Here is a 14,118-nt window from a genome sequence, read left to right on the forward strand (position 1 = left end):
ATGAGTAAAAATATATTTGTTTATATATTTATAAGATATTTGACTTTGGAATGTAGTGAAGTTAAAGTTAATGTTTGCCCAAATGGAAATACTTCAGTAAAGTACAGATACATGAAAATCTACAGTGCAGTAATGAATTACATTTACTTTGTTACTGTCCACCACTGCTGTGTTTTAAAAAACATCTTCCAGCCAAATAAACTACGTATTTAGACAAAACATTGTATAAAAAATATGTAAAAAACAATATGTTAAATGCTACTACTTCATTTAACAGTTTAATGTCTGTATGCACTAACCTGTGGCTATGGATAAGAGCATTAAAGGCCAGACCATCTTCCCAGCTGCTGGAGAAGTTTACAATATTGACCTGTGGGTAGCTCTTGGTGGACTGCCTAACCCAGCTCAACAGAATCTTCTCACTGCTGGTTTGCTTTAAGTTTGCCATCACATCTTTCATCACATCCTTCACCTAGAATAGAAAAAAAAAGATTATGAAATGTTGTTGACCATGTTGCCTACTTCCTTTCTCTTAAATGTGCATTGTTTTGTACGTAGGAGAGAACACACTTTTTTATAAACAGTAATAAACCATTAACACCATGAAGAGTTGTACTACAAAATGGTGCAAAAAAAAAAACATACAAAAGAAATGCATTGTTGAGTGTAGAGGAACGCGGTCAGATTAGTGTAAGACAATAAGTCGTCTATTTAAAATGACCATTCTTTACAACTGTGAGCAGAACAATATTACCCGTGACTAACTCATGCCTTCTTACCTGCCAGTGAAGAATTATGCTCCAGATGAGTCCCAATGTCAGTTTATGGTTGCCATCGACAATATCAGCTCCTCCAATATTCACCAGATCAACCTAAAGTACATTAACAGAAACATTAAAATGGGGAAAACTATTTTTTAGATTAATATGTTACATGTTTTTATTTAGGAGCTTCATTTAATAGCTAAATTAATTTAATGTCGCAAACATCTTCCTGAATTATCTTCAATAACAAACAATTTAGTTCTATAGCTCAGTTAACCACTCTGTACAAATGTGGTGTACAGAAAAGCATCTCGGACTGCACAAGCCTTAGGTGATTGGGCTTCATCAGCAGAAGATCACATCAAGTTCCACTTCTATCAGCCAAGAACAGAAAGCTGAAGCTGCTGTGGGCACACGGTCATTAAACTGGATCAAAACTTAGCCTGGTTTGATGAATCTTGAAAGTAGGGTCTGAGTTTGGCACCAACAGGATGAATCCAAAGACCCAGGAATGTGGATGTGGTGTTATGGTGTGGCAGGTGTTTTTTCGGCAAACTTTGGGCATGTAAATACCAATCAATCATCAAGGGGATACCACAGTCCTTCAGTATAAATGCTATTCAAGTACATTTACATTTGCGGCATTTTGGCAGACGCCCTTATCCAGAGCGACTTACAACTGAGCAGAGGATGGTTTTTTTAGGACTTTGCTCAAGGGCCCAGCAGTGGCAGCTTGGTGGTGGGATTTGAACCTGTGATCTTCTGATCCAAAGCCCAATGCCTTAACCACTGAGCTACCACCTCAAGTACATGACTGCAGGTCATGAGTTCACATCCCAGCAACACCCAGCTGCCACTGCTGGGCTCATAAGTAAAGCCCTTAATTCCCAACTGCTTAGTTGTTTAAATGATAATAACAGGTCACCAAATCCCGTAAAAGTAAATGTATTGCCAAGCCTTTCACTTTGATGATGCAACATTTCGCAAAGCAAAAACTGAAAAATTGCAGCAAGAATTATGACACATCTGGGGAATGTGGACCAAAATCTCCCTCTTTCTATATTAATATGGTAAAGTGTTTGGTTAGTATACATAGAACTATAAATTGCAACTCTTTTGCTTGTAACTCACATTGTTCTTCTGAAGGATCTGTAGCACTCTGTTGACATTATTGAGTGAGTGAACACGTGTGAAACCACGCTCTTTCACCTGCAGGAAGACACAGATATACACAGGCTATACACATTATGTACATTTATGATGTTCGGCAAAACTCTGTATAGATTGCATTGGGCTTCAGATAAGAACTCTCAGTCAGATTAACACTGAAGTTGCATTTCTATTTATTATTCAGTGGTGTAGAATGTACACAAACCCATGTACTTAAGTTAAAGTATAGATAAAAAGTAATACAAATTACAGAGTGTCACTTTAAACTTTCACTTGAGTAAAAGTATGAAAGTATTTGCCTCAAATGTACTTAAGTAGTCAAAGTACTATGATTTATTATGGCTATAATCCTTAGATTTTATGGAGAATTATTGTAAGAGGGAATCGTACACGGCCGAGGCAGGCAGAGAAGGCACTTGAAAATAAAGGGCTCTTTCTTCTTTTCAACTATTTCACAACATCATGCAAATAAGGCCACTGGTGTTGTAGCAAGTTCGAATCAGGAGTTCCTTCCATCAATTATTCCACTTGTTCTTGCTGTTGAACTGATGCTAATCTGTATGTTGATGATAAGTAGACACCACCAAGTGCCAATCAAAACAAGTTTAAAACAGAGCGTGAGCTCGACCCTGATTGGTGGTTTGCAGGCTGATTGACCAGTTTTTATCTGCTCATAAATGAAAACAACAGATTTGTTAAATGTAGTTAAATAAAAAGTAATATTTGACTTTGAAATGTAGTGAAGTTAGAGTCTCCCTAAATCGGCTTACTTCAGTAAAGCACAGATACATGAAAAAGCTACTTAATTACAGTAACAAATTAGCTTTACTTCATTACTGTCCACCACTGTTTATATTACACTGAATGCTAAGGCATGCTAAATGTCTTTAAAAAGGCTTTGTAAATACTTGAATACTTTTTTTCTCATTAAAATTCATATAAAATCTGTTCTTGCATCTCTTCACTAAAGTAGAGCATATCATTTTTATTTTTTTTTACTTTTTAGACAATTCCAGTGGGTTAAATGTTTACATACACCATGCTGACTATCTTTTTAAACATTGTGTACAAATCCAGAAATTGATGCATTGACTATAAGAAGCCTCGAGTTAACCAATTCTCATATGTAGGAGTCTATTGGGAGCACACCCATGACCTTTTAGTCCTTCATACTATGAGAAAATCAATGTAACTCAAGTCGAATTCCAATTTAGCATCTGTTTAAACAATTGAACAATTGTATGCAAATACATGAGCAAGAAAAAAGTAGCCTATAAAACAATTTGTTTCAAAGTTTGATTTAGAGACTGAAAAGAGCTTAATGGAAAGGGTTTCCTTGGCTGAGTGTCTGCATACAAGCCTCACATGACCAAGTATAACTCCAAACGTCAGACAGAGTGGTGCAAATCATATTGTCACTGGACTCTGGAGCTGTGAAAACGTGTGGAGTGATGAATCATGGTTTTCTGTTTAACAATCTGATGGGTGGGTGTGGGTTTTTTTGGTGCCAGGAAAACGTTACCTGCCTGATTGCAATTTGCGAAAACTAAAATTTGGTGGAGGGTGGACAGATGGAGGACGAGTAGGAAAGAAGTATTTTGGCAGCTTGACTAGACCCCATTTTTTTCAGTAAAGGGAACTCTGAATGTGTCAGCATACTGAGAGATTTTCAGACAATTCTATGCTTCCAAGTTTGTGGGAACAGTTTGTGGAATCTATTTAAGCATGACTGTGATCTAGAGCACAAAGCAACGTCCATAAAGACATGGCTGGATGAGGTTGGTGTGGAAGAACTTGACTGGCCCATCAGAACCCTTATCTGAACCCCATTGAACAATTTTTTCCCTCATTGAAATGAAAATTGCCAGCCAGGCCTCTCACAAATGCTCTGCCGGATAAATGGCCAAAAAATTCCCACAGAAACACAAAATATTAAGAAACTCTAATGGATGCAAATGTAGGATCAACTCCATAATAATGTCTATATAGTTGTCTATATAATGTCTATTTATAGTGTATAAACTTTCTTTCAGCTTCTCCCATTAGGGGTCGCCACAGCGGATCATCCGTATTCATGATACGCATGTTTGATTTGGCACATGTTTTTACGCTATAGTGTATACGAAATAGGCAGGATATCTATATTATAGACAGAACATGAAATGTGTACAGTTGTATTGACCTGAGTAGAAAAATGTTTAACCTATGTATATTGGAAACTTGACCTCACCTATAGGCTTGTGTCATATCTAAACATCCGGGCACATTTATTCTGATTATATTGTATTTATAGGCCTTTCAATGCTCTATTCTGGTATCCCTTGAAAGTACAAGGATTATAAGAACATTCTTTTTTTCTCCCAGTAAAATAGAACATGGGGCAGTAGACATATTAATCAGGATGCATTCACACAGGTTCCAGTAATAATTGACACCCTGAAGAAGCCTTGTTTCCCTGCTCCCAACTTGCTTTCTTTCAATGAATACAATGCACTGCAATGAAAGCTAACCAGTTAATGATCTAAAGGCTTTGCGTGCACCGCACCTAATCCTGGTGTCCATTACATCAAAGCATGTTGAACAGAAACCTATTCCTACCCTGTTCTCATCTACATCATCTCAATTTGGACGCATGGATATTCCTCTAACAAACATTCATGCAAAGAAGCCTCAGAGCTGAAGACGTCACCAAGAAACTGCTAAATTTACTGCATAATTCACAATTTTTTTTTAAATATACTTACCAATTCTTTCCCAGTCAAGCCTTCCAAAAGCTCCAGAAGACGGCGGCCATCACGCAGATCTGTGAAGAGGTCATTAATAGGGGGTCTTCCTGCCTAAAGGACAAATACAATATATTCACACTCAGGCTATTAAAAGCAATGATTTTTTAGATTTTTTGTAAAGGATGAGTTCTGGAACTTACAGAAAAGAGGCTCTCAATACAAAATGTCTGAGATCCAATCTATACACCATATTACACAAAAAACAAAAAAACAGGTGAACACCGGAAAAAAGACCAGGTGATTTTTTTTTGTTATCTTACATTAAGCCTTTGCCCATGATGATCTCTGATTCCTGTTGGTCCTGTGGTCTGCTGCTGTAGCTCATACATAGCATGGTTCTTTGCTTTGTGCATACTGAGGTGCTGTTTTATTACCATGTTTTGTTGAGTATTAATTTGAGTTACTATATCCTTCCTTTTTCCTCTTACCAATTTTATCAACAAGGTGTTTCTACCTGGAAAACTAATGCTTGCAATGGGTCAGTTATCCAGGTAGGGGTGAGTCATATCAACTTCTATCTGGTTAGGGGGTTGGTCAGCAAACTATGTAATTATTAGGGCATCAATTTAAAAAAGCAACTTGATTTAGATGGCTCCTGTATATTATCCGTGGCAGCTCACTGCCAAAAGTGAGGTTTCGATCAGCTCAGGTGCAGCGGGATTGATACCTGCGGATTGGAGCAATTGGTGCTCTCGGCTGCTCTTCAGCCTCTGATCTATTCTGGGCCATCAGCCTCTTGAGGATAGCTGCCCCAGATTGTTTAGAGCCTGCCAACATGTGAGCTAAGAAGGACTAAATCAGAAACAGTTTCAGATACTGCTGAAGACAGAGTTGTCCATTGTGGGGGTTAGCTGGGAAATATCTCCCAGAAGTGACTACAGACATTTAGTTCACGTGAGAGATACTTTAAGACAAGAGTTTAGGGAGGACCTACACATGGCAGTATGGTTACTTTGCACATATATTTGACAAGAAAACACTCCTGTGCCACTATTTGCTGCAGTAAACTGTACGGGGAAAAGATGAAAACACATTGACATATAAAATCATAATGATTCAAATGCACAAAATAAAATTCTAACTTTATTTTTGAGTATACAGAAAAATCTTCTGGAATGATTTTTTTTTCCATAAAAGAATGTTTTATTTGTATTTGTCGTACCTACAGTTGCCCAACAAGACCCAGATAACAAACTCATACATGCAACCAGGATTGACAGACTAAAGTTGTATATTCAGGGTAGTCTACCAGTGGTCTAGAAATACTTATCAATCTCTAAGTGTTTGATAAAAGCTAATTAAATGAAAGAAGGCAGGGCTAAACTGTTTACAGAAGCCATGCACGGCACTTTGCTTTTGTAAGCTAAATTGTGTTTATTGTAGCCTTTTAGCTAATTTACTTGGGCAAAACATTTAGAAACTCAAAGTATCATTATTATTATATATATATATTAAATATGTATAGTATAGTAACTATTTTTCTGTAATTGTTGTTGACAAAAGAACTCATAATTGTGTGCAATTGTTACATTTTGCTCAAAAACTGAAGGGATATATCTGATTTCATTTTCTTACTATTATGTTATTCTAAATAATCCTACATACAATTTCTTTTCATAACAGACAAAAGATTTTTTTCTGCACTCTATTACAGTTATTGCATAAAATAGAGGATAGATAATAAGCTTAAAGTGTGTACAAGAAAGGGATCATTAAATGAGAGCTTTGTATGTAATTGTGATGTGTTTATATAGGTTATTATAGTTATTTGCAAAGAAGCTACAGGCAGAGGAAGAAAGGTATGGAACATATTATACACTTTATTTGTGTGAAATAAGATGGAAAACCTTCCAGGGGTAAAAAGGAAGTGAACCCAAAATATAATTTGCCTAATAACTCTATTCACCTTCACCTTCACCTTCACTATCTCTCTCTCTCTCTCTCTCTCTCTCTCTCTCTCTCTCTCTCTCTCTCTCACGTTCTCTCTCTCTCTCTCTCTCTCTCTCTCTCACTTTCTCTCTCTCTCTCTCTCTCTCTCTCTCTCTCTCTCTATCTATTTATATATATAGAGGAGAGAGAGAGAGAGAGAGAGAGAAAGAGAGGGTGGGGGGGTATTGTGGAGGTGAAGAGAGTTTCTGATAGGGTGATGAATGTGAAGCTGGAAGTTGAAGTGGTGATGATAAATGTCATTAGTGCTTATGCTCCACAAGTGGGCTGTGAGATGGAGGAGAAGGAAAAATTCTGGAGTGAGTTAGATGAAGTGGTGGAAGAAAGAATGATTGGTGATTGGGGCAGACTGTAATAGGCATGTTAGGGACAGGGGTGATGAGGAGGTGATGGTAGGTATGGCCTTAAGGAGAGCGATGTGGAAGGGTAGATGGTGGTAGATTTTGCTAAAAGGTTGGAAATGGCATTGGTGAATTTTAAGAAGAAGGAGAAGCATAAGGTGACGTATAAGGGTGGAGGAAGGTGCACACAGGTGGACTATGTTCTATGTAGGAGATGCAACCTGAAGGAGATTGGAGACTATAAGGTGTTGGCAGGGGACAGTGTAGCTAGACAGCATCGGATGCTGGTCTGTAGGATGGTTTTGGAAGAAGGAGAGGATGGTGAAAACTAAAGGAGGAAGACTGCCAAGTGAGATTCAGGGAAGAGGTCAGACAGGGGCTCGGTGTTGGTGAAGAGGTGCTGGATGATTGGGCAACTACTGCAGAAGTGATAAGGGAGTCAGCTAGAAAGGTACTTGGTGTGACATCTGGAAATAGAAAGAAAGACAAGAGACGTGGTGGTGGAATGAGAAATTTCAGGAAAGCATAAGGAGAAAGAGGTTGACGAAACAAAATTGGGATTGAAAGAGATATGAGAAAAGTAGGCGTACGTATAAGGAGATGCGGCAGAAGGTGAAGAGGGATGTGGCTAAAGCAAAGGAAAAGGCAAATAAGGAGCTGTATGAGAATTTGGACACTAAAGAATGAGAAAAGGATTTGTACCGATTAACGAGGCAGAGGGACCGAGCTGGGAAGGATGTGCTGCAGGAAAGTATGCAGATGGAATGTGTTGAGAAGTGAGGAGAGTGTTTTGAGAAGGTGGAGGAAGTATTTTGAGCAGCTGATGAATAACCAAAATGAGAGAGAAAGAAGTTTGACCGAGGAGGAGTGTGCTGGTACTGATCTTTAAGAATAAGGGAGATGTGCAGACCTGCAGTAACTACAGGGGAATTAAGTTGATCAGTCACACCATGAAGTTATGGGAAAGAGTAGTGGAAGCCAGGCTGAGAGAAGAGGTGACCCTCTGTAAGCAACAGTATGGTTTCATGCCGAGGAAGAGCACTAGGATGCAGGACATGTATGAGGACAGTGTGACAGCAGTGAAGTGTGCAGTAGGAACAAAAGACTGGTCAAAGGTGAAGGTTGGATTGCATCAAGGTTTGGCTCGGAGCCCTTTCCTGTTTGCTGTAGTAAACAACAGGTTGACGGACGAGGTCAGACAGATGATGTTTGTGGATGTATTTTTTATGTGTGGTAAGAGTAGGGGAGCAGGTGGAGAAGAGCCTGGAGAGGTAGAGGTACATGCTGGAAAGAAGGGGAATGAAAGTCAGTAGGAGTAAGACAGAGTACATGTGTGTGAATGAGAGAGAGGGCAGTGGAGTGGTGCGATTGCAGGTAGAAGAGGTGGAGAAGGTGGAGGAGTTCAGGTACCTGGGGTCAACAGTGCAAAATAATGTAAAGTGTGTTAGAGAAGTGAAGAAAAGAGTGCAGGCAGGGTGGAGTGGGTGGAGAAGAGTGATAGCAGGAGTAATTTGTGATTGAAGGGCGAAAGGGAGAATGAAAGGGAAAGTTTACTAGATCTAGAAAAGTTTATTAGATCTAGAAAATATGACCACATCACACCTGTTTTAATCAGTCTACACTGCTCCCAATTAAATCTCACATTGATTATAGAATACTACTACTGATGTATAAAGCACTTAACGGTCTCGCACCGCAGTATCTGAGTGAACGTCTGTACCAATATGGTCCTCCACGACTACTTAGAATAAAAGGTGCAGGCTATTTGTTGATACCTCAAATAATGAAGACTACAGCAGGGGGCAGATCTTTCTCTTATAAAGCCCCACAGTTATGGAGCAGCCTTCCGATTAGTGTTCGGGACTCGGACACAGTCTCAGTGTTCAAGTCGAGGTTTAAAACATATTTATTTAGTCAAGTCTTTTATCAGTAGATTTTTCTAGTAGAGGTAAAGGCTCAGATCTGGAGGGAGCATGGATATAGAGTCCCCTCACTCTCACACGTTCACTCAGGTTTGTTGATGGTGGTGTGGTGGGTCGTCTCTTATCCCAGAGATCCCTCATGTCTGTGTTACCTTCTGGTTCTCCCTATTAGTTATGCAGTTTGCCGGAGTCCAAACTGCACAGTGTCCTTAACTTTCATACAACATTAAGGACACATAATAATCCATATTCTTCTCTTCCTGGCCCCCTCCTCTCTCTCTCTCTCTCTTCTCTCTCTCTCTCTCTCTCTCTCGCTCTCTCTCGGTCAAGTTAAACATGCTCCTGAGGTTCCAGTGCCCACTGTTCCTGCCCCTCTTCCTCGCATCTTGCCTCTGGATAATGTTCTCTTCGTTTGGAGGTCACTCTGTGCAGCTGGGGATGGTTTCTCATCAACACCATGGTGGTTCCATGAATTCATGGTAAGAACGGTAGCTTTGAGGATGGATTTGGACTGTAGTTAATGTCAACAGCTACACTGACTCAGGACTACAGTTCGCTTCTGATCACCAACACTGTACCCTGCAACATCGTTTATCTGTAATAAATGGACCTTCGGTGCAACCCAGAAGAGGATGGGAGGCGAGATTCTGATGGTTTGGACATGTGCGTAGGAGGGACAAAGACTATATCGGTAGAAGATTGCTGAGGATGGAGCCACCAGGAGGAGGAAAAGAGGAAGGTCATGGAGGAGGTTTATGAATGTAGTGAGGGAAAACATGCAGGTAGTTGGTTTGAAAGAGGTAGATGTAAAGGATAGGGGGTATGGCGGCAGATGGGAAAAGCCGAATGAAGCAAAGGACTATTTTGTTAGCAAAAGGGGGACCAACACAATATTAGGCAGGTGGTCATAATGTTATGCCTGATATGTATGCTCATATACTGTACTTGTTTTTTCATATTTAATATATTTTAATATAATAAACATCATATTGAATAAACAAAGCAGCCAGTTGTCCAGTTCTGTACATTATGAACATACAATAAATGTGTAAGGAAAAAAATGGACAGTTAGAAAAAATAATAAACTACTGTTTTACAATACATTAATGCAGGATAGGTGTAAAGTTCACAATGAAATTGTCTGCGACAGCCTCTACTCTCTGACGAATGATATTTACATCAGTGTTCCAATTCGCTCACTCCCTTTCAACTACACAAGCACTACATTGGGATTAGTGAATAAGAAGCAGGCATTAATTTATTTGTTTAATTCGTTGTTGTGAAAAGGTTTAAAATCTTAATAATTAATATAAATATTTTGCCCAGGAGTGAAAACATGCCCAGGAGTGAAAACATATTCATAGACAACAAACATGTCTTAACAGGTTACACATCAGTGGCAAAGAAGTCTGGGAAACTTGAAAATGTTAAAATAACTAACAATCTCACAGCGGTGGATGAAGTACATAAAGTACTAACCACTAGACCACCAGGGGACCTTACACATTATGATGACTACATATTGTAAATTATAATGTTATGCAGCTAAAAGAAATATTGTTGCTCTATGTGTAAAAGCATAGCAGGCAACATCATAACCTAAGTGATATACAGTTATTAACCTGTATTATTAAAGGCATTATCCTTTACTCTCCTCATAACAAGATGAGGGATAGAGCTGCATACAAACCTTTATCTTTTGCACGTTTCCCCCCTACTACTTCTCTATTTCTCTCCTGAGGGGTATGATTTTTTTTGTCATCCATAAATTTTATTTGGATCCAACTCTCCCTACTGCCGTGACGTCACCAAACCCCCGCCTCTCCTTTCTGAATGTATGAGTAAGGGAAGATCTCCAGGCAGACTCAGAGTTACTACTAGGTTCATTGACTGTGACATGATATAATAATTGATGTGACCGAGCAAATAAGTGGTTAGCCCCCCCCCCTGGTCGGCAATCAAAACAATCAAAACAAGTTTACAACAGAGCGCATGCTCTACTCTGATTGGTGGCTTGCTGTGTGATTAAAATTAATAAAATGTAATGACTGATTTAGCAAAATGAAGTTGGGTAAAATGTAAGATATTTGAATTTGAAATGTAGTGAACTTAAAGTAAAAGTCTCTCTGAATGGAAATACTGCAGTAAAGTACAGATACATGAAAAAAACTACTAAAGTACATTAGCGATATTACATTTACTTCGTTACTCTTCACCACTGCAATCTCAAACAGTGGATCATCTGTTCAGAGCTCAGAAAAAGCATTTCTACGTGTCTGTATATCTGATACATTTGTGCATTTGCTGTTTGGTATAAAAATGTTTTCATGTTTAGCATCCAGTTGAACACAGCTCATTTAACCATTTCCTGAAAATCAGATTTTAAAATTCACATCACTCATGTTTCTAATACTTGAACATATTAACAATTTTATCTTTGAGTTAATTTTCCCTTTGATATATATAGAATATTTTCATTGGCAAATTTACCCATGTTTTTCCTTTTTTTCAAAAACTAATATATATACAATTAAGCAAAATTTATATAAAATAATTGCTCTTAAAGAATAAAAGCTCTAAATCAGCTTACCTTAGCAAATTGGGAATTTATCCATTTTGTGAAGGTTTTCTTCTGTACATCTTCTCTTTCATCTGTAATTTAATAATAATCCCGACATTAGATACTTTAAAAATGCAATGATATGTGACTAATAAATGACATTCAGTAACATACATTTTCTTGTATCCATAAAAACTTTTACATTTACATATAAGCCCTGGAGCCTGAGTTAAGCACTAAAACAGCACGGATCTAGTCACACCATAAGGACAAAAGTTTGAAGACACCTGACCCTAAAATGTGTACGTTCCTTTTGAACATCCCATTCCACATTTATTCTCCTTTTGCTGTAGGATAACCTCCACTCCTCTGGGAAGATGTTCCACTAGATTTTGAAGTGTGCTAGTGGATATTTGTGCTCATTTATCCACACAGACATAATTCCATTCCAATACATCCGGAAGGTGTTCAATAGAGTGAGGAATCCGAACTCTATTCTGCTCCAACCCATGTAAACCATGTATATATTTTAATGGAGCTGACTTTGTGCACAGGGGCATTGTCATGCTGGAACAGGTTTTAGGACTCTAATAAAAGGAATATGTAATGTTACCGCATCCAAAAAGAATTTTATACAAATGTGTCTCTCCAACTTTGGGGTAACAGTTTGGAGAAGAGTGACATACGGCTGGAACAGTCCTAAAACTTTTTCATATGCTGTAGTGTAGTTAAAACTTTTCAGTTGTGAAAAATCTCATCACTGTTCCCTCTGATTGTCCAATGTGGCCATTATTCTGAGATCTAAGATACACACAGTATACTGATGTATGGTATCTGTGATGTGCATGTACTTACAATCCAGAAATAATTTGTGGGCCCAAAAAAGCTTCTACATAATGGATTGTTAACTTCATGACACAATGATACGCTCTACATAATATTCATACAGTTCCTTTCTAAGTAAAGCTTGGATTTCAGCGATTCAGTAAGACCCACTAATGACCACTATTTAAAGAATCTAACGATTTAACAGTTCAACACAAAATGATATTTCATGGACTAATATCCATAATCCAGTGCAACAACGATGGGGTGTGTAATAACACACAGTATGCTGCTAAATGATTGAAACAGCGCAGCAGTATAAGTTTCATTACATAACAAACAAAGCAGCTACACATTCAATATTAACTTGCTGATGATCGTGTATAATTTACACATATGGGATAAGTATGTGAAAATGATAAGATAATAAAGAGATAATTGAAGAATACGATGCTCTTCCACTGGTAGCAGTGATTCCACATCAAGTGTTAAAAACAATGTCATTGAGCAAAAGCAGAATGTGTTATTGATCAGCAGGGATGGGTTATAACATTTATTTACCTTTTGGCTCGATAAAAATTACTTTCAAGACCTGTAGCAACAATATTGATACTGATACCAATATTTTCGAAAGCCATCATTTATAGTAAAATGGACCAAACTTCTCTTTTATTCTATTCATAGTTACACTTTTCACATTTTTACAGTCCTTCCTTATTATAAATTTCTCAGTAGAGAATGTTCACACATTCATTATAAAGTTTATGATTAAACTATAATGAACTTTCTGGATAATATGATATAACCCTAGACTTTTAACTCTGGTTCCTCTCAAGGTTTCTTCCTTATATCCTCCTCCATCTCCTTACCTCGGGCCCACATAATTAGGGTTAAACTTACATAGAGAAATGTATTACATACATAAATCTATTAGTTTCTATAAATCCACTTTGCAACAATGTCTAAAACAATCAATCCGATCTGTCCGATCCCTTATCCCCTGTAGGATTGGTGTTTAAATGGAAGAACACACTTGATACAACACCTGTATCAAAAGCAACAATTCTTTGGAATCAAATCGCTCATCCGTACAAATTGGTGGTAATATATATATATATGTGTATTTTTTTTCGGTCTGATCCCAAGTACATTCAAGACCAATACTGATAGCTATTATTATTAATAGTAAAATGGCCCAAACTTCTCTTTCATTTCATTTACAGAACTCCAACACAACAACTATATTAAACTGTTACATCAGGATTTTACAGTCCTTCCTCTTTATAGACTTCTGTAAAGGAAATAAAGAATGTTGACACTTCTTCATTTAACCTGTTTCTTTCTTGACTGGCCAAAAAACCTCTCAGAAGATGTCCCTGTTTTAATGGAAGAACAAAGCTTCAAATTCTTTAGGAGGGAATCGCCCATCCGTACAGATCATGCAGGAGACAGTGGTGTGTTTCCATCTGCTCGCTGGATTAAATCCTCCCTTTCCCAAATTGGATTAGAAAAGTAATTAGGTTGGGATGTAAACAGGTTTATTCTCTTTATCACTCTGAACACACAAAAGGAAGTCAACAGTGCAGCTCTCCACAAGATTTCAAAACCGACAATAATAATAATAATAATAATAATAATAATAATAATAGCAAGGTTATGAGTTTGGAGATTGTGCACCCTGGATCACCAAACTTTGTTGGCCAAATGATCCTAAACAACAAACAAACTCCAAACTCTTTATATTTTCGGATGCATTAAATGGATTTAACCCTTTCAGCAATCTCATGAACTGCTTTGTGCGAT

General features: G+C 37.9%; 1 protein-coding gene across 9 annotated transcripts in view; it reads right to left on the reverse strand.

The window, feature by feature from the left end:
- Positions 1–14,118, reverse strand: part of dmd (dystrophin) — a 199,083-nt gene that overhangs the window by 174,517 nt on the left and 10,448 nt on the right. For 8 of the 9 annotated variants that reach the window (XR_006924152.1, XR_006924151.1, XM_046837542.1 and 5 more), the window contains exons 1-6: positions 11,521–11,582; positions 4,861–4,899; positions 4,679–4,771; positions 1,896–1,973; positions 780–872; positions 300–472 (exon numbers count right to left, since the gene is read on the reverse strand). Coding sequence is in view for 7 of the 9 variants with exons in the window: in XM_046837542.1 (XP_046693498.1) it covers positions 300–460 (161 nt within the window). In the remaining 2 variants the exon portion in view is untranslated. Of the gene's footprint in view, positions 1–299; positions 473–779; positions 873–1,895; positions 1,974–4,678; positions 4,772–4,860; positions 4,900–11,520; positions 11,583–14,118 lie in introns of those variants that run through there. The other variant, XM_046837545.1, reaches the window with a different exon arrangement.

Source organism: Silurus meridionalis, chromosome 24 (genome assembly GCF_014805685.1).
Source record: "Silurus meridionalis isolate SWU-2019-XX chromosome 24, ASM1480568v1, whole genome shotgun sequence".
Classification (NCBI taxonomy): Eukaryota; Metazoa; Chordata; class Actinopteri; order Siluriformes; family Siluridae; genus Silurus; species Silurus meridionalis.